Source organism: Opisthocomus hoazin, chromosome 1 (assembly GCF_030867145.1).
Source record: "Opisthocomus hoazin isolate bOpiHoa1 chromosome 1, bOpiHoa1.hap1, whole genome shotgun sequence".
In the NCBI taxonomy this organism is placed as follows: domain Eukaryota; kingdom Metazoa; phylum Chordata; class Aves; order Opisthocomiformes; family Opisthocomidae; genus Opisthocomus; species Opisthocomus hoazin.
Window position 1 is genome coordinate 4,261,197 of NC_134414.1, and position 19,905 is coordinate 4,281,101.

Genomic DNA, 19,905 nt, shown 5'->3' on the forward strand with positions numbered 1-19,905 from the left:
CCAACACATCCATGTCCTTCCTATGTTGGGGGCCCCAGAGCTGGACGCAGGACTCCAGGTGGGGTCTGACCAGAGCGGAGTAAAGGGGCAGAATCCCCTCCCTCGCCCTGCTGGCCACGCTGCTCTTGATTTGTTTGCAGATGGATTAAAAGTTTGCAAATGGATTAAAGTGCTGCTTCAGTAGAATACTGGAGATTTTGCTGGAAGTTTTATACTAAGATTTAAAAAGAAAAAAAAAACCCACAAAAAACCCAAACAACACCCAAGACACCAAAAAACCCACTCCCAAAATCTTGGCTTAAGTTCCCCTGCTCTCTTGATGGTCACCCTTGCAGAGAACTAACATCTCTGGAAGCTTATTTGGAGGACGCAAACTTTGGCTTGCTCACATCTAACTGCTTTTATCTGTACCTGCAGTGTGTGATGGCTACTATAGGTTATACAGCTTTTCTCCCCTGCCAGTGGGAGACTGCAAATTCCAGCTGCAGGGAGGTTAGAAGGAAGCAACGGGAGGTGATATATTCTTGAGCAACTTCAGTTGTTTCCTAAACAATTTGCCTACAGTTTAAGAGTATTTAAACATATTGAAATGAGGCAGGTTGAGATGTTCCAGTTCCTGCCCATCTTGCTGGTCCCCTCCAGGTGAAGGTGGCATGGGGTAGGAAAAACCTTGTCCATTGAGTGTGAGTTAGGCTTTGTCCAGCCCGGCTCTGTCATTGATCTTACAAGAGAAGAAAGTGACTGTTACGACGATGGTTGTTTTAAAACAAGGAACAGAATCACAGAATGGTCGGGGTTGGAAGGGAACTCTGTGGGTCACCCAGCCCAACCCCCTGCCGAAGCAGGGTCACCCAGAGCAGGCTGCACAGCACCGTAGCCAGCCGGGTTTGGAATATCTCCAGAGAAGGAGGCTCCACAGCCCCTCTGGGCAGCCTGGGCCAGGGCTCCATCACCCTCAGAGGGAAGAAGTTCTTCCTCGTCTTCAGCTGGAGGTTCCTCGGCTTCAGTTTGTGCCCGTTGCCCCTTGTCCTGTTGCTGGGCACCACTGGAAAGAGTCTGGCCCCATCCTCCTGACAGAATCACAGAATCACAGAATAGTAGGGGTTGGAAGGGACCTCTGTGGGTCACCCAGTCCAACCCTCCTGCCGAAGCAGGGTCACCCAGAGCAGGCTGCACAGGACCTTGTCCAGGCGGGTCTTGAATATCTCCAGAGAAGGAGGCTCCACAGCCCCTCTGGGCAGCCTGGGCCAGGGCTCCATCACCCTCAGAGGGAAGAAGTTCTTCCTCATGTTCAGACGGAACTTCCTGTGCCTCAGTTTGTGCCCATTGCCCCTTGTCCTGTTGCTGGGCACCACTGAAAAGAGCTTGGCCCCATCCTCCTGACACCCACCCTTGAGATATTTATAAGCATTTCTAAGGTCCCCTCTCAGCCTTCTCTTCTTCAGGCTAAACAAGCCCAGTTCCCTCAGCCTCTCCTCGTAGGGGAGATGCTCCAGTCCCCTCATCATCCTCGTAGCCCTCTGGACTCTCTCCAGTAGCTCCTCATCTTTCTTGAACTGGGGAGCCCAGCACTGGACACAGTACTCCAGATGGGGCCTCACCAGGGCAGAGTACAGGGGAAGGAGAACCTCCCTCGACCTGCTGCCCACACCCCTCCTAATGCACCCCAGGATCCCATTGGCCTTCTTGGCACCCAGGGCACGCTGCTGGCTCATGGTCACCCTGTCGTCCCCCAGCACTCCCAGTCCCTCTCCGCAGAGCTGCTCTGCAGCAGGTCAGCCCCAGCCTGTACTGGTGCCTGGGGTTGTTCCTCCCCAGGTGCAGGACCCTGCCCTTGTCCCTCATCAGGTTCCTCTCTGCCCAACTCTCCAGCCTGTCCAGGTCACGCTGAATGGCAGCACAGCCTGCTGGTATATCCACCACTCCTCCCAGTTCTGCGTCATGAGCAAACTGGCTGAGGGTACATTCTAACTCTTCATCCAGGTCATTGATGAAGAAGTTAAACAAGACTGGGCCCAGTACTGACCCCTGAGGGACACCACTAGTTACTGCCCTCCAACTAGACTCAGCGCCGCTGATGACAGCCTTCTGAGCTCTGCCATTCAGCCAGTTCTCAGTCTACCTCACCGACCACTCATCCAGCCCATACTTCCTCAGCTTCCCTAGGAGGATATCATGGGAGACTGTGTCGAAAGCCTTGCTGAAGTCTAGGTAGACGACATCCATGGCTCCCCCCTCATCTACCCAGCCAGTCATGTCATCGTAGAAAGCTATCAGATTGGTCAGGCATGATTTCCCCTTGGTGAATCCATGCTGACTACTCCTGATAACCTTCTTTTCCTTCACTTGCTTCATGATGACCTCCAGGATAAGCTGCTCCATCACCTTTCCCGGGATGGAGGTGAGGCTGACCGGCCTGTAGTTCCCTGGGTCCTCCTTGCCCTTTTTGAAGATTGGAGTGATGTTGGCCTTTCTCCAATTCTCAGGCACCTCTCCTGTCCTCCAGGACCTCTCAAAGGTCTCTTGAGCCTCGTATTACTTGTCTTTTAAGGCAAATGAGAGTACAAGGTGGTCTGATACCTGGCTGGAATGCTACTATACACACAGTTCATGTCTATCTCTGTTGTGAAATGAGGCTCTTGACACGGTTTGGTGTAGTTTGTGATTTAACCTGGCCAAGCTGAGTCACAGAGCAGCTGCAGCGTGGCGAATGGCTGCGTGGAAAAGGCTTCGCCTGTGTTGCCGTGGCTGTCGGGTGCGCGTGGACGTGCTGCAGTGACGCCTTCTGACTCCCGAACACGGAACAGCCAAGCAAATGCACCAGTCGCGAGCTGCACCGTCGCTGGGGTGGGTAATGGCGTTTTTAACAGCATGTGAACCTGCTTATACAAAAAGGTACGGTGAATGTCTTGTCAAAGGAAGGGTGAAGTTAACGGAGTGATGAGGACTGCAGGCATTGTGGGCAGATGGTGAACAAGCCTCTCAGCAATGATGCTCTTCAATCTTGCCTTACGCTACCATGATACTACAGCAGGGACTGCCGTGTGTGTGACAGATATGGAGGGTGTGACATTGAGGAGAAGCACAGCGAGATGTACCTTAAAGCACATAGTTACCTTGTTTTAAGAGCAAGAAGAGCTGCCTTGTATATAATAATTTGTTGTAGGGGTTGTCAGACCGGTTACTTTTGTTCACTTAATTCAACTAAAATTTCTGAATGGCTTGGTAGCAACTGGAACAATCAAATCATTTCAATTTTTGTCTCGAATTGTGATGTTTCAGAGTAAAACTGATGCTCGTGAATGATACGGGAGCCAACCTTTTTCATAAAAAATGTGTCTGCTAGTGGCTTCGCAATTGTAAAGTCAAATAACTGCTCTTTTGCTTGTAGGAAGCTTAATTGCACAGTATGGATCTGTTGGACAGAGTAAAACTCCTTCTGAAATAATTTTTAAATTGCTTGCTGAAAACTTGAGCTGAAATTTGTCCCTTGAATCTGTGTTTTTTTTCTTCTTTTAGTGGGGAAGACTTCCTTGATCACCAGGTTCATGTATGACAGCTTTGACAACACCTACCAGGTAAATTGATCCACGTTACTGTCTTCTGTAAGGCCCCTCTGTTGCCACGTCTTCCGTTGCAGGAAGAATCTATTTGATTGCAGTGGATAAAAGTTGGTTTGCTGACCAAATTCTTCACTATAAAATCTTCAAGCTTTATATTTTAATAACGTTTCAGAATGGCATTTCAATGGTGGAGTCTGCTGGAGTAGCTTATCTGCTGCTTGCAGCACGGTGAGCTGTGGTTCGACAGGGTGGGCTGCTTAGGTGTACCCGGGTAATAGCACTAAAGTCTACTGGGTTTTGGGTTTTTTTCACCTTTTGCTGCCAGACCATCACAGATCTAATGTCTCTGTGGGGAAAATGTAACAGGTACCTGGCTCTCTTGAAAAAAAGCAAAGCTGAGCTGCAAGAGGTTCTGCGGTGGGGTGAGCAAGGACTTGCGGAGTAGAAAGTGGTGGACTGTAAGGCCGAGTCTGCTTTAGGATGTTATTTTGTGCTACCTGCTGGAACAAAGGCCACAAAACGGGTTGTTATGCACGTCCCTGTCCCATGGCTGCTTATTTGTGCTTATTTATTATTTAAACAAGGTTAGGTTGGTTGAGGCTGAAGCAGTGGTTGTCTTTTATTCCAGTCAGCCCTGCGGCCCCCTCACTGCTTAGTGTTTGGTGACAGGGCAGTTCAAGCTGACGCAAGCTAGCTTTTCTGAATTCTGGGAGAGGCATTGTTGCCGACTCCCAGAATTCAGGATGAGCTTGAAAAGGTGGCAAGCTATACAATTACTTTAGTTTCATAAAGTGTGTCTTCTCCAAGCAGGACGTGTTTCATGACTTGGTTATGTTCTGAATACACTAAGCAAAGAAAAATCTGTTCCCTGGTGAACGTGAAGGGTTTTTTAGGGGGTGGTAGGAAGAGGTAATGGGAAAAAAGTAAGAGAAACGCTGTGACTTTCTGTTACATAGTGTCTATCCAAGTGTCTCGTTTAAATTTCTTTACCACTTAATGATTTCTTTCCTGCCTTTTCAGCGATTCCTTGTTGCTGCTGCTAGGCAAGTTGAGTGGAATGAGAAGCAGATTCTCACTTAACTACAGGAGAAGCAGAACTTCTATGGTGTAGGAGGGCTAGAGTACACATCATTGCTCCCAAGGGAGCAAACATCCTTTCAGATTCTACCCACTGTAATTACATGGACATGTGAATGCAGTTCTCTTATTTAATCTGTTTTTTTTTTTCCCACAGTATTTTTCTTTCAGGTCTGCTCCTTTTCTCTACTTAGCCTGCGTCCTAGTTCTTTCTCGAAGAGGTTTGACCCTCTGTGTTTTATGATAATGTAGTTTTCTCTGTGGGAAGCTGGTCTGACATAATATGCTAAATGATTGCAAAATGAATGAGTGGGACTTCAACCACCAAGAAATCTTAAGGGCTTGTAAGATAGCTTCAATGTACCTGTCACTGATGCATCCCTGGTTTGGGTGTTAATGTGCTTGGTATAGCGTCATTCATCCAAAGACCGGCATATTTTACTGAAGTCACGATGGAGGTGGGGCCATACGTCCTATTTTGCGATAGCTGGAAGAAAGAATGAGTCATAAAAGCTCCAGTAATTTGGCCAAAATCACACCACATGTTAGCGTCAAACCAGAATATAATTGTCTCGATGCCCAGGATTATGTAGAGACCTTTCAAAGCCAAGTACTTGAGTGATAACGCAGATCAAACTATGTGCGTGGTTCACTGTAGCTCTAGGTTAGTTGATGGACGATTTGCTCGTTCTGGACATTTCTGATCAATTTTGAATGCGTCTTTTCGGAAAGCTGCCACAACCTATCATTTGAACAAGGTTTTTTGTGTTCAGTAGGTAAAAATAGAAGGCTGCTGTTTAATAAAATCTGTGCTGTGCATTAATGTTTTCTTTTGCTTGCTGCTAGAGAAGAGGAATTCAGCTGTTGCCCGTAGCTTATTAATAGGCTGTTTTCATGAAAGCGGCGTTTGTGAATCAAGCAAGAACTCTCTGTACTGTGTCAAGGAAACCCAAACACCTGAAATAAAATTGTGCCGTTGGTGGTGTGTATTTTACCAGGAGTGATTCATCTCCATGGACACACCAGGAGAGATTTTTCTTCTTCTGTGGCACCTTGTGTGATGTAGAATGAAAGACCAGTGTTGGCAAGCACATTGATTCTGTGTTGTGCAAGAGGGGATTTGTAGGCCATGCTGCCCTTTAGCTTCAGGCTCTCGGAGGAGGAGAGAGGGAGGACAGTGTTGAGTTGAGACACTGGTCTGCGACTTGAAAAATATTTCAGATTTTTGCTTAGCCTCAAGCTTCCTTGCATAGTCTTGGGTAATTGTGTGTTAGCAAGTATAGTCTATAAAATGGGTAACAGCAGTTCCTGCTTAGACAGTAGTGTTGTGAGGACAGATGGATTAAAAAGTGTTCTCATACGCGGCCCCGTCCGTAGTGTGGCTCTCTTGAGCTTTTTTTTGTTCTGCTTGTCTTCTTTAAACTTGCAGTCGGCCTTTGCAGCACCTCCCATCGTGTTCAGAGCGTGCCTGGTTCCTGCTTGTTCCGTGTGGCGCACAGCATTTCACAAGCGGGTTCAACCTGCCTACACCTTAATTAGGGTAATTAGTTTAGTTTCGTGTCCATGTATTTTTCCCCAGCAGTAAGCAGACATTTCCTCTACTCGTACATCACAGAGCTCTGCTTTACCATTGACCTGTCAAGATCCCCCAAGTTTTTTTTTCTCTTTCAGTCAGAACTGTGACAAAATGCCTCTTTGCAGATTACCTATTTTAGTGAAAGTCTGGGAAATATAGAGTGCGTGAATCCGCTCCTTGATACGGCCTCTCCTCTGTACCATGGGGTGGTCAGAACAACACAGGTGGACAGATAGATTTGGCTCTAAAGCCAACTGTGCCCTGGGCTGCATCAAGAGAATCATGGCCAGCAGGGCGAGGGAGGGGATTCTGCCCCTCTACTCTGCTCTCGTCAGACCCCACCTGGAGTCCTGTGTCCAGCTCTGGAGCCCCCAACATAGCAAGGACATGGATGTGTTGGAGCAGGGCCAGAGGAGGCCACGAAGATGATCCGAGGGCTGGAGCACCTCTCCTCCGAGGACAGGCTGAGGGAGCTGGGGCTGTTCAGCCTGGAGAAGAGAAGGCTCTGGGGTGACCTTAGAGCAGCTGCCAGTGCCTGAAGGGGCCGACAGGAAGGCTGGAGAGGGGCTTTTCCCAAGGGTGTGTAGTGATAGGACAAGGGGGAACGGCTCTAAACTAAAAGAGGGCAGATTTAGATTAGATCTAAGGAAGAAATTCTTCACTGTGAGGGTGGTGAGGCCCTGGCCCAGGTTGCCCCGAGAAGCTGTGGCTGCCCCCTCCCTGGCAGGGTTCAAGGCCAGGTTGGATGGAGCTCTCAGCAACCTGGGCTGGTGGAAGATGTCGCTGCTGATGGCAGGGGGGTTGGAACCAGATGATCTTTAAGGTCCCTTCCAACCCAAACCGTTTTATGATTCTTTGTAATTCTTAAAGCCTGTGAGGGCTTAGGTCAAGAGCCGTTTTACAGCTTGAAAGTAACAGACCTGCCGTACGTTCTTCTCAATGTGATTAGCTCAGATATTTTCATCGCCCAGGTCTAAAATCAGCTTTGTGCTTGGCCTTTGTGTGGTATTTCCCAAGCCGCGAGCCTCCAAGTGCAGGAATCTCACTGACCCGAGGCATTTCTGCGTGGCGCTTGCGTTTCCAGCAGGCATACAGAGACTTCTTACGGCAGCGAGCTTCAGACAGAGCTCTTGCTGCCGTGCAGCTGCGTGGGAGGGGTGGCATGAAGTACAGGCTGAGGCAGGTTTCGGGCTTTGCAGCTGATGTTCCAACTCCCACTGAGAGCAGAGAAAATCTGAGTCGCCAGCAGTTTGTCAGCCAGAACGGCATCCTGACTTGTATGTACGGTGTAAGATCTTAGGGACTTTGTAGCTATTCTTCTGTAAAATAAAAATCAAATAGACACGAGGGAAGATAGGAAGCGTCTTTGAGGCAATCTTCCGAGGACTACCCTGTGCCAAAACGCTGGGCAACAAAAGCGGAAGGGAAGCGTGTCGTTGCATTTGTCTTCTGAGGCTGCTCGTATCCGCCCTGCAGTTTCAGCATCATCTCTCTGAGCTGGTAATGCCACAGTTCTTGATGACAGGTGAAAATCACCGAGTAGCCATCTTGGGATCTACCACTAATTATTCTTCCTGTGTGCATCTCTGGAACTTCAAAACTGCTGTCCTGATCCAGCCAGGGAAGTTTGTTTGCTGATGTGTTATATTTAGTTGCAAAGGGAAATTCAGTTTGAATTCCGTTTTTTTTAATTCATTTGCAGCTGGTTTTTCTGCATTGCTCGCAGGCAGGCTGGCTGGCTCTGTCCTTCATTCCTACCACGTAAAATATGTGGCAGAATACAAGGAATTAATTATGGGGATATATAACGAGGGCATAATAGCGACGTAACCATATGGAGTGTATACAGTAGAATAGACTCTCCATTAGAAATACCTGCTTCAGTGTGGGAGAGAGGGGAGCAGCTTGTATCAAGCATCTTTGCCCTAGCTGAGATATACCTCTTACCTGTATTTTTTTTTTCCCCGTTTATTGTTATTAAATCAAGTTGTTTGGAACATCTTCCAGGCTGTGTTGATGTTGCTGAGCAGTGCAGCTCCTAGAGATGCTCTGAGTCCTGCCGAGGCCGGAGCAACCTTACAGCCCCAACAGGTCAGCGTGGCCGTATCCCTGCTGCGAACGAACTCCGGGAGCTTGGATTCACCCTCGCTGCAGCCTTGAAAAATGGGGTGAAGATCCTGTATTTAAGAAGCAGCACTTGATAGTGCTTACTAATGCTTTGCTCTTTGCCTGAAACACATAAAGGATGTTCTACACGAAGCTCCCACTAGTGTCTAGAAACTTGGATGCAGTTCTGCTGCAGCGAGCTTTACTATCACTGAGCTTTGGTAATGGCTGGGGGCCGTGTGTGTGCACGCGGCCTTGTGCTGCGGCAGACGTGCAGACGTCCACCTTGGCCTTAATGAAAAAAGGGTTTAAGATACATTAAGGTATTTGGCAGTCAGGAAGAAAGAATACAGCGTGCCCAGATATCTCATTTCAGCTGATAGACACTAACTTAGGTCGTATGCATAAAAATCTTTGCTGATACCTGTGTGACCGAGTGGATTAAACTGTCAGTATGTGCAAACTGAAGTTAAGGTTAACAACTTTCTGTGCCTTAAGATACTGTTCTGGTTATGGGTATTAAGGAAACTGCTTATTGAATCTTACTTATAGGTAGAGCTATATCTTGGAAGTAAAAAACCAGCCCATTTTTCTTGCAGGTGCGCTACAGGTGCTGACATGTACATTACATGTGACAGTAATGCTCGCTCCCCTGAATATCGCTGCAGTTGTTCTGATGTTTTATTTAAGAGGTGTTGGTTTTTTCATTTTTTTACAGGCAACAATCGGCATTGACTTCTTATCGAAAACCATGTATTTGGAGGATCGAACAGTGAGTAAGATTTTTGTTGCACTTCTCTATGTACAGTAGGACTGAGGATCAGCATCTGTTGTAGTTGTGCAGCCCACAGTTCTGAGATCACTTGGAAGGACAGACTGAGCCTTCAGCTCCCAGCTGCTTCCAGACTGACGAGTGCTGTGGAGCCAGCTCCCTGCTCTGTTTGGGGAAACGGGAAGTCACCATTTGGTTCATCTCCGCAGGGCTCACGAGGGCCATTTTACGAGCGGCAGAAGGTGCTGTGGTGTCATCCTCTTTGAAGAAAGAGATGATAGGGATAGTTTGAGGGGTGTATAATGGTGGGAATTTGGAGAAGCTTAACCACTTCAGTTTTTGATGTCACAAGACAGAAAGATAAAATATAAATTGCCAGATGTTGCCAGTTAATAGCTAGCTTGATATTCTTAATTTTGTAAAAAGAAGGTTGCCTTCAAGAGTAATCCAGAAATGATACTTATTTCTTAGCCTGGGTGCAGGTCTAGTTCCTGGAATGAAATTGCTCCTCTGTGGAAGCAAGCCTGCGGTTTAAAATGAGCTCAGATTCTTAATTAAGAAATTCAGGCATTGAGCTATTTGCAGAAGCAGATTGTGCAGTGCTGCATAAGCTTATGGGTATTGTATAAACCCACAATAAATGTGATTGCTGTGAAAGCGCTCGAGCGATGAGATGTTCTTTCCAGAGCAAAACTGGCCCTTGCGCGGCTTGCCATACGTGTTGCTTTTAGTATATCTTCCCTTTTCTTTCAGAACCTTGATGGTAAGAGACATTCAGCCTCATCTGTGTGCATGTTACTTTGCAGCGTGGCTAAGGCTTAAATACAGAGTAATAACTAGCATTTCGTCCTCCTTGAAAAATCCCCGTTATAGCTTTGCCGGTGCTGTGACAGCAGCTGAAGGCTCTTCCTTTCCAAGTATGAGGCGGGGTCCGATTCTTCCACCAGCAGCCATCCTCCAGGACGCTGGAGGTTACGGGCTTGGGTCCTGAGGAAGGATAGCAGCAGAGCATGAAAACCTTGCGTAGGCAGAAGCGCGGGTGAACATTCGCCTTAGCTTTCTCCCCTTTTGGAAGGGAAACATTTTTTAGAAAGCAAAGACAGCGGAAAGCCCAGGGTAGGTGCACATTAACCGGTTTGGCTGCTGCTAGCGCTTGGCAGAGATTGCTGTGAAGGAGCCAGCGTGCTGCTGCTCCCGGTCCCCAGTCATCTCCTGCATGAGGTTATAATTTTTGTTTAGCTTTTTTCAAAAAGTACAACTTATTTACTCTTTTATTTTTAGCGGCAGTTCGGCTTTTTTAATTTTCTCCCACCCACAGATCAGGTTGCAGCTGTGGGATACTGCGGGTCAGGAACGTTTCCGTAGCCTCATTCCCAGTTACATCCGTGACTCTGCTGCTGCTGTAGTAGTTTACGATATCACAAGTAGGTATATTGCGCTGGGTTTGACCTTTTTTCTTATTTTTCTTGCTTGTTTGACTGATTTTGTTAGGTACGGTTGCAATTATGGGACACAGCAGGTCAAGAACGGTTCAGGAGCTTGATTCCTAGCTACATTCGTGACTCCACTGTTGCAGTTGTTGTTTATGATATCACAAGTGAGTGGGGGGAATTCTGCATTTCTAATACTCTGCCCCTTTCATCCTTTAGCCTAGCTTTGCATGTCCTATCACAGTCATCTGCTTGTTCTTCATTCTGGCATGAAAAAAAACCAAAATAGTTTTCTTTTATTGTAGTCAAGTTTTAAGCTGTTGTAACGTATAAACTGTCTTACAAACATCATTTTGTAACCCTTTCCTATTGCACTCTCCTGAAGCCTTGAGTCCTGGCCGGTCTTGTTGCACTTTACCCTCTTTCATCTGCTTTTTGATCGTAATATCACCTACGACTTTTGGTCTCAAACACCTGAATCATGTTCATAGATATCTGAATTCTGAAGTTAGACACTTTGCACTGATAGCTGTAGCTTGCTTCACTCCATTTGCCCCCACCCCCCAAAAAAAATCTGGGCGTGGGCTGGGGGGAAAATACATTAACATCATGTTTCCATTTGAATCCCTCACTTTCACGTTTCACCATATGTAAAACTTACCACAAAACCCTTATCCTTTAACAATTGCTCTTTCATTTCTTACTAAGGTATGTGCATTTTTGTCAACTAAAATATTAGTGCTTTTTCAACCCTTCTCCTGTCCCTCCCCTCGGTCCACAGACCCCTAACTTACTAGCTTTCTGTATTTGCAAAGAAAAAGAAATTTTGTTTTAGGGAGAACCAAACCTTCAGATGCTTTCAGTTCTATAACCAGAATTGACTGAGAGCAATGGCCTAATTCTTCTGTACAAATGCAAAAGTGCTCGTCCTTTGATTTGTAAATACTAGAAGGTTACAGCAGGAACACGGGCTTTACCTATAAAAGCTTTAATTGTTAAAAATAGCACTTTCATCTGAGCTGAAATTATGGGTTAGCGGTGAACTTGGCAATTTTTTAACTGATCTAGAAAATTCAATATTACCAAGTAGTAAAGAGAAGAATTGAGACACTGGCAAGCGATCAAATCTTGACTGTCTAGCATACAATATATTACTATGCAGTAGAAGCCATTAAAAAAAATCAATACTTTTCAAGAACTGCTGCAGAGCCCCTCCTTCTTTAAGTACTGCAAACTACTTTGGCATCTCGGATGCTCTTTGTGTAGCTGACGGGCAAACGCTGAGCTCCACGGCAGCTTCCAGACAAGTTTTTCCGTATGGGATGCGACTTCTCAAACAACACACAGTCTCGTTAGATCAGGATAGCTGCCGAAAATTCTTCTCTTGCAGCTTTTGAGGAAGTGACATTAAGAAAAAGTGTCTGTGGATAGGCTAAATTTTATCTCTGGTTCTACGCAAATGATTTGGAAGCTGTTTTGAACTCACTGTTCAGTGACACAGGAGTTGCTGGCGTGTTGTATAGCCCTGATATTTCCTAGAGAAAATCCTGAACCTAGTGAGTAGAAAGTGATTAAACTGTACAGAATCACAGATCACAGAATGTTAGGGGTTGGAAGGGACCTCTGTGGGTCATCTAGTCCAACCCCCCCCCCCCCCCCCCCCCCCTTTTTTAATATTAATTTTATATAAAAATACAATTTTTAAAAATATTAACACGGAGCTGGTAGTAAGTACTTCTGAGAAGCAATGAAACTGTAGGAATCTCCTGCTGCAGATGCACGAGCCAAGAGCAGTGTAGAATGCAATATCATGTTGATCCCCGTTCTCTATATAAGATATTTTATGTTGAACTTAAAAGAAGGGAACTGGTCTAAAACACAGTCATAAGGCTTCTTGTTTTAGACGCTGTCAAGACCAAATTGTAGATCAACTCGGTTCACTCCCTGGCTTTGAATTCACCTGTAATGAAGTGCTAGTCCGTTTTAAGTTAATGCCAAAGTTTTCATATGCTTCAGTGTGGGAGACTTAGGGTTTCACTTGCTGATTCCTCATCACCCTACTATGCCAATTCCAGAGAACGTGAGGCTTTGATTTGAGACTTACAGATGTATTTGCCAGTGATCCGTGAAGAATACCTGCAGTGATAATCCTCTCCACTGTTCTCTGTTAGATGTAAACTCGTTCCAGCAAACCACAAAGTGGATCGATGATGTCAGAACGGAAAGGGGCAGTGATGTCATCATTATGCTGGTGGGAAATAAAACAGATCTAGCAGATAAGAGGTATGGAGGAATAACTCTTCTTTCAAATGCTTTTCTTAGACTGCTGCTGTTTGCTTCCAGACTGCTAATTTAAAAAGAACGCTTGTATTTTTTTTTCAAAACGCTGAAGCTTGTTTTAACTGTCCTGGAGATGGCTGTGACTACAGAGCCATCTCAACTTTACTTTCGTTTGATTAAGCACAAGTTTCCAGCACGGTGCTGGGAATGAGTTGAGAAACTGTCGCCAGCTTGTTCAGATGTCAGGAGAGAACGGAGGGTTAACTACAACCTGCATCAGTGAGCGAAGAAGCTAAAGTCGTTACAAACATTCATGCTTAATAGAGCTGCTCAGATAGAAATGATAGGTGCAAGTAATCTTCCCTTTTAAAACACTTCGGGGGTTTTCAGAAGTTGGCAAACTTAAATATTCTTCCTAGGAGTTGTGCATCTTCAGCTTTTGCTGCATTGTGTACTCTTCTTATTCTGGGTTTATGGTATCCTTAACACAAATGAGTAAAAAGTCACAAAGGTAAAGCAAAAGCATGAGGGGGAAGTATTCCTGATTTGATTGAAATCCTGGTTTCCTGACAACAGTTTCACATGTCACCCTTACTTCAGATTTATGGCATCCTATTAAGAATTGTTTATGCACGCACAGTCCCATCATATGCCTCATGATTTTTGTTTGGCAATTCTTGAACCAGAGTTTCCCCCAGTTTTTGCTATAGTGGCCTGCTTAATGGGTGGGACACCCAGCCACGGGAAAGCAGGACAAAATTCATTTGATGGGAGGTGGTTACACTCAGTCCTGCGTTAAAATAGTTTGGTAGGCTGCAAGTTGTCAATTGTTATTGGGTATTAAAATCTATCAATTGCTGATTGTTCAGACGTGAAAGCGTAGCTTCCTGGACAGGGATTTGGCAGGGTCTCGTTGGCCCACTGAGCTGTTCCACTGGAAAGCCGAGTTCTACGTTGGGAGCCAGGTGTGCCGTAGAATTCCATCTGTTAGGGTGAAATGGTGGTGCTTGGCTCTGCTCAGTGTGTGGCATCTGTATGCAGGGAGAAAACACACATTAAATGCTTGCAGAACTGTAATGCAGCAGTCATCTCCTTGGGTTGAAGACAAAAAAATCTTTATTTTCCATGTGTTTTGTCTGGTTTTTTTCCTAATTCTGTGTTATTTTCCCCAGACAAGTGTCCATTGAGGAGGGAGAAAGAAAAGCCAAAGAGCTGAATGTAATGTTCATTGAAACTAGTGCAAAAGCAGGATACAACGTCAAACAGGTGAGTGCCGTCTCGGCCGCAGCCAGCCCTGAGATTACTTCTCCTAACGCACCGCCGTGGAAATCAGACCTCCCTAGGCCTTGGGAGGCCTTGCAGGGGGTGCAGAGGGACGTCTGTTGTCCATACACAGCAATCAACATCTCCGAGTCGACTCATTCGCTGAGGTTCGGAAGGATCCCTGACCTTGCGGCAAATGACTCGGATCTTTCCCTTATAAAAGAGGACTCATCGAAGATGCTTTGTGGGTGTGGAACCGTACCTTCCTGGATTCTTGATAATCCAGATGTGGCGTTTAGATTGAAGGGATTAACGCATGAGCTGAGAAGTTGGGGGAACACAGGTCTGAGGATGGTTTCTGGTGCTGATTCAGTGAAAGAATGTGGGCAAACCAGTCAAGGAGGAGTGTGGTGGCTTACCATGCCTCCACTGTACAGTGAGACAGTGTAAACTGGTGTTCCCATTCTGCTGGAAGGCACTGGGAGTGTGAGCAAATGTGCTTGGACAGCCAAAGCTGTTTGTTTCTGGTAGAAGACGAGTTGCTATTGAATCGGGGAAAGCAGTGAAATGTCTTTTGAGCTGATGCAACGGCAACGAAATTAGGTTTTATGTTGTGAGATGAGCGACGGCTCTTTAAATTCTGACCTGCTAGATGAAGTTTTAGCACTTGTGTTAATGAAGATAAATCACTTGGTGAACAGTGAACTGGTGAAAGTAGTAAACGCTGATCTGGTGCTTACATGGAGGAAATTTTGTTTGAGCTTGTTAGTTGTGTAAGCAAATATACTTGGTTGCGGATCGTGAATGGAGAGCTTGAGCTGTACATCCCTACTGACCCAGTGCGTAATGGGATACTGCTTTTTCATCGATTTCTGGTATGGAGTCTTCACTGCCGACGCGTCTGGCTGCTGGTCATGGCAGGAGGAAAAGCCGTAGTGCAAGAGGGAGAAGACAGTCTTTCGTGGGTGTCTTCATAGAACAAACGCGTGCACACGCATACATCACAGGTTTATTTTATTTACATGTGTAGTTACACAGATAATTCATATGCAGAATTGTATAAGGAGTTGGTAAAACAGGGTTATAAATTACTTTGTATGTTATAGACAGGACTAAAGGGTCTGTTATTAAAACGTCCCTGGACTTTGTATATTAGGAGAAAAATTATTCCTTATATAATGTAATAATTAGACGTGTTAACTTGGCACTGTGTTTCAGTGCATTAGCAAGCATAGAAGTGTTTGGTTCCAGGGTCCACCAATTATCCTGCCACAACACAGAGACTGCCTTGTAATTAAGGCTCGGATTTTGTGCTGGAATCCTTAATGTTTACTCGGGGGTGTGCGCTGGAGAGCAGTCGCCTCGCTGAGGGGAACGATGGTGATGATGATGAAGGTCTGTGCTCCCTCTCTCCTTGAGGAAGCTGCTGGGCAGCTGACACGGTTCCAGAAGTCCGTGTCCAAGCCTGTGAGGTAGCTTGTGGCTTTCGTGGCCGGTTGGAGCCGTGAGGATTTGAGGCAGAAGTAAGGAAACCTCGTAGGGTAAGCCCGTAGTTTGTTTTGGCGTAAGATACTGTTGTTGAATAAAACATGTGCTTTGTAAAGCTAGCACAGCCTTCATCATGAAGGATGGTAGCTCCGTTTAATACATTATGAAGGAACAAACTTTATCTTTTTGTGTTTTATGCTGAAGCTGTTCAGGGATTGTACTAATGAAGCTTGTCAGAGCATAAAGCCATTTCGGTAGCTGTAGCTTCACTTGCACGCTCTCTAGAGAAAATTCTTAGTTGTATAATGGAGGTCTAGACAAACTATGCCTCTGATTTGAATTGTCAGGTTACATGCTGTAAGACTGCTTCTGTGAGAAAATAGGTTTAGTTATTCAGCTCCAGCAAAAAAAAAAAAAGAGGTGGTGGGAACCTGGAGGCTAATTCACTCTGTATTAAATGGAAGATTTGGTGTTCCGAGGCGTAATTCTTCTTTTTCACTAACATCAGTAGACAGTAGTATCTAAAAAACTTGGGGCTGTGACATACCACTGCATCATGTAGTGTGAAGTCTTGTCAGAATTGGGCAAGAGGACAGATTTGCAGTGACGTCGTTTTCTGTGTAAAATACCAAACCAAAAGACACAAGTGGTTATTCAAAAAGGACTAAAAATAGATTTTTCTTCTGAGTTTTGATTCTTGTGTCGCATGGACTGAGATTTTCAAGAACTTCAAAGCTGTTCTGTACTGCAGAATATTTGAAACTTTCATTTTTTGATTAGTTTAATAAGTAGCTGTTGAAACAGTTCTCGAAAGAGAAGACTTTTAACACCACTGGTTATCTAGTTCTCCATTTCCTTGCAGCTTCCCTGTTGAGTGGTGTGAATTTGTTTTGCTAACTTGTCAATAAATTCTTCCCCAATGAAACAGGAAAGCATATGGGTACAGCTGCAGAAAGGATACTCTTCCCATAACCTGGCTAAAATCTTTCTTTAATAAACTGAATGTAAGTTTGACCTTTCCATAGCTGGAAACTTCTATCCATAATATATTCTGATTCTGCGGAACAATTACTGTCCAAGTTAATTTTCATACAGGATTTTTAATAGAAGTGTCTAATTTAGATACAAAATCCATATTTTGACTACAGGTAATGAAACACATTTATGTAAAAATTACGCTCACCTAGTGCCAGATGTTAAATACTAATGTAAAGGCGAATCTTAGTCTAGTGACCAGTCACTGGTTTGGCCACTGGGGTATGGATTCAGATTTAGCAATTACCGTGCAGCTGTGATGCTGCGTACGACTGAAATATGTAGATTAGGGAATGTGAGCTGTTTTGTTTTTTGTTTTTTTTTTTTTTTTTCTTCTATGCAAAACTCTCACCTCCCAGAATTAAAAGTTCTCAGGTTGTCAGTGCTTCACTTGGCAGCCTGGAGCAGTTCAAAAAAGCTGACAAAATGCTGTTGGTTCCCTGCTGTCCTCTCTTCCCAGCACAGAATCTGTCTCCTGGGTCTAAATCCGGTGCCCTGGGCGAAAGGTAGGGAATGGCACAAGTTAAGGCAGAAGGAGACTTGGGATGAAGTTGAACCCTCAGTCCTCGATCGCTGGCATCTTTGCATTTCCATGCCCTTCTCGTTAAGGTTTTGGTTTCTGTGTGGTGTCGGATGCGGACATCTTGATGTTACCAGTCCCAGAGCGAGCTCTGTTTTCACTGATGCCTCATGTATGGCCCACCGTAGCTTCCTTGTTTCTTTCCATCCTCTCTTACAGGTCAGAGATGTCAATTCACAGAATCACAGAATCCCAGCATGGCAGGGGTTGGCAGGGCCCTCTGGGGATCCCCCAGTCCAACCCCCTGCCGAAGCAGGGTCACCCAGAGCAGGCTGCACAGGACCGTGTCCAGCCAGGGTTTGAATATCTCCAGGTTGTGGAGTCTCCTTCTCTGGAGATATTCAAGACCCACCTGGCTGCGGTGCTGTGCAGCCTGCTGTGGGTGACCCTGCTTTGGCAGGGGGTTGGACTGGGGGATCCCCAGAGGGCCCTTGCAGCCCCTGCCATGCTGGGATTCTGTGATTCTGTGAAAGTAATAGAGGGGAACATACCACTGACAGTTTTTTTTTTTTGCCATTCCCCTGTGGCCTGAAAGGGGACAGCTCAGAAGACGGCGCCTCAGGTGACACGGTACTGGGGACTGAGGTGGAAGGGAGTAACCTGTGGCTTGGTTTAGAGGCTAGGCGGTGGATCTCCGTGTAGTCGCTGGGGAGAAGTGCAGAGGGTTTGCAGCCTGTGTACGTGCTGGCTGAAACCTGGACATGGCAGGCTTTTGTTTTGTGACTTCTCTGGCATTTGTTTTACCAGAGACTGATCCGGTGAGCTGCTGGGGACAGCTTCATCTCTTGTAGGTGCACACTGTCAGGCTAGGGTGTAGCGTATAGCTGCAGTGTCCTGTTGGATCTGGTAGGGTAGAGCTGTCTCTGGTCACCAGGGTCCTACACATTTACTGTTCCTTCTGGCTTTGGGGGAGAGAGTGTTGAAAGAAAAATGAGTGGATGATATTACGGAATAAAAACTGTGATAGTAGGATTCTGGGGATAAATCGATGCGATAGAGGGGAGAAAAAAATTGGCTTTTAGATCCTGCAAGTTTCAGCACAGACTGATTGCCAGGGGAGCCTTAAGACCAAGGAGAGAAGTAGATAACTTGCTTCATTTAATGCAGAGAATCGTAGTCTCTGATTCATTATATTTGTCAGCCCTGAATAAGCTTTAAAAGACTTTGAGATTCATGCTCTAGCTCGGCAGTCTGTATTTCAGGGAATCTTATTGTTAGTCTGTGGATTTCATGCCCAGAATATGTCAGGGTTCATTTTGCTGTCTCGTAGCGAGAGAGCGGAGGGAGAGCCCTGAAGACCTCCTGACAGCGGCACCTGGCACGCTTCGCGTTTGCTCTCAAAGAGCCACAGGCTGGATGTGGCATTTGGCAGCAAAACTTTCTCACGGCAGTAGCTAAAGGACCGTGGCCCCTCGAGTAACCCTGCTTTCACAGAGCTGGCTGCGTCTAGCAGCTTGGCTCCCTCGCCCGTCTCTTGATTTTTGTCTGTCTGTTGGGCCAGAATTATTCTTCGAGTTGCGCTGCTCTCCTCGGAGAATGAGAATTAGGGAAACATTTTTGTTTGCTTTGTGTCAGGGAACAGGTTTCTCGCCTGGCTTTTCCATCTGGACGGTGATCCTCCTGTCCTTTCCATATCGCGGCAGGAGTGTTACAGTGAAAACTGTTTTATGCCTACAGTAGCTTGTGACACTGGTCCGTTGGGGGTTTATTGGCTGGAGTAGCGGGAAAGGCACGGTTTGGCAAATGAGTTGAAACTAACGGCGAGAGACGAGGTGTTTTTTTCAGAGTTTAATCAAGAAGAAGGTTGCGGGGTTGAATGCTGAAAGAGACTTTGTGTGACTCAGTCTTCCAGACGGCTGCATTGAACTCCTGCCTTAAAAAAAGAAGTTCTGACTGCTCACCAATCACAGAATCCCAGCACGGCGGGGTTGGCAGGGCCCTCTGGGGATCCCCCAGCCCAACCCCCTGCCGAAGCAGGGTCACCCAGAGCAGGCTGCACAGCACCGCGTCCAGCCGGGGCTGGAATATCTCCAGAGAAGGAGACTCCACAGCCCCTCTGGGCAGCCTGGGCCAGGGCTCCGTCACCCTCAGAGGGAAGAAGTTCTTCCTCATCTTCAGCTGGAACTTCCTCGGCTTCAGTTTGTGCCCGTTGCCCCTTGTCCTGTCGCTGGGCACCACTGGAAAGAGTCTGGCCCCGTCCTCCTGACACCCACCCTGCAGATATTTAGAGGCATTTCTAAGGTCCCCTCTCAGCCTTCTCTTCTCCAGGCTGAACAAGCCCAGTTCCCTCAGCCTCTCCTCGTAGGAGAGATGCTCCAGTCCCCTCCTCATCCTCGTAGCCCTGCGCTGGGCTCTCTCCAGTAGCTCCTCATCTTTCTTGAAGTGGGGAGCCCAGAACTGGACAGAATACTCCATACGTCTGTTTTTATACACACACACACACGCACAAATATTTATACATATATGTGTGTGTATACCCACTGTATTATATATGCATATGTATGTGCAACTGCCTGCGACGTTTTTCAGCGAGAAAAGTCTGCCGGCGTGGGTCCTGAAGGCGCTGCGACGCGCTGAGGGCCCTGCGTAGAAGGCTGCTTTCTAAGCATCATGAAGTTTCCCTAATTGGATTTGTTCACATATGCTGTGGCTGATAAGCAGAAGGTTAAGAAGAAAGTAAGTTGATTTTCTTAGTTGCCAAATTCCTTTTTTAGTCAAATAATTTAGAGGAGAAA

At 46.2% G+C, this 19,905-nt stretch overlaps 1 protein-coding gene across 3 annotated transcripts in view; it reads left to right on the forward strand.

The window, feature by feature from the left end:
- The window catches only part of RAB6A (RAB6A, member RAS oncogene family), a 71,665-nt gene that overhangs the window by 39,958 nt on the left and 11,802 nt on the right, over positions 1-19,905 (forward strand). The window contains exons 2-7 of one of the 3 annotated variants that reach the window (XM_075415309.1): positions 3,520-3,578; positions 9,041-9,094; positions 10,413-10,529; positions 10,586-10,691; positions 12,696-12,807; positions 13,977-14,070. In XM_075415309.1, the coding sequence (XP_075271424.1) occupies positions 3,520-3,578; positions 9,041-9,094; positions 10,413-10,529; positions 10,586-10,691; positions 12,696-12,807; positions 13,977-14,070 (542 nt within the window). The remainder of the gene's footprint in view (positions 1-3,519; positions 3,579-9,040; positions 9,095-10,412; positions 10,530-10,585; positions 10,692-12,695; positions 12,808-13,976; positions 14,071-19,905) is intronic. The other 2 variants (XM_075415303.1, XM_075415294.1) reach the window with 2 other exon arrangements.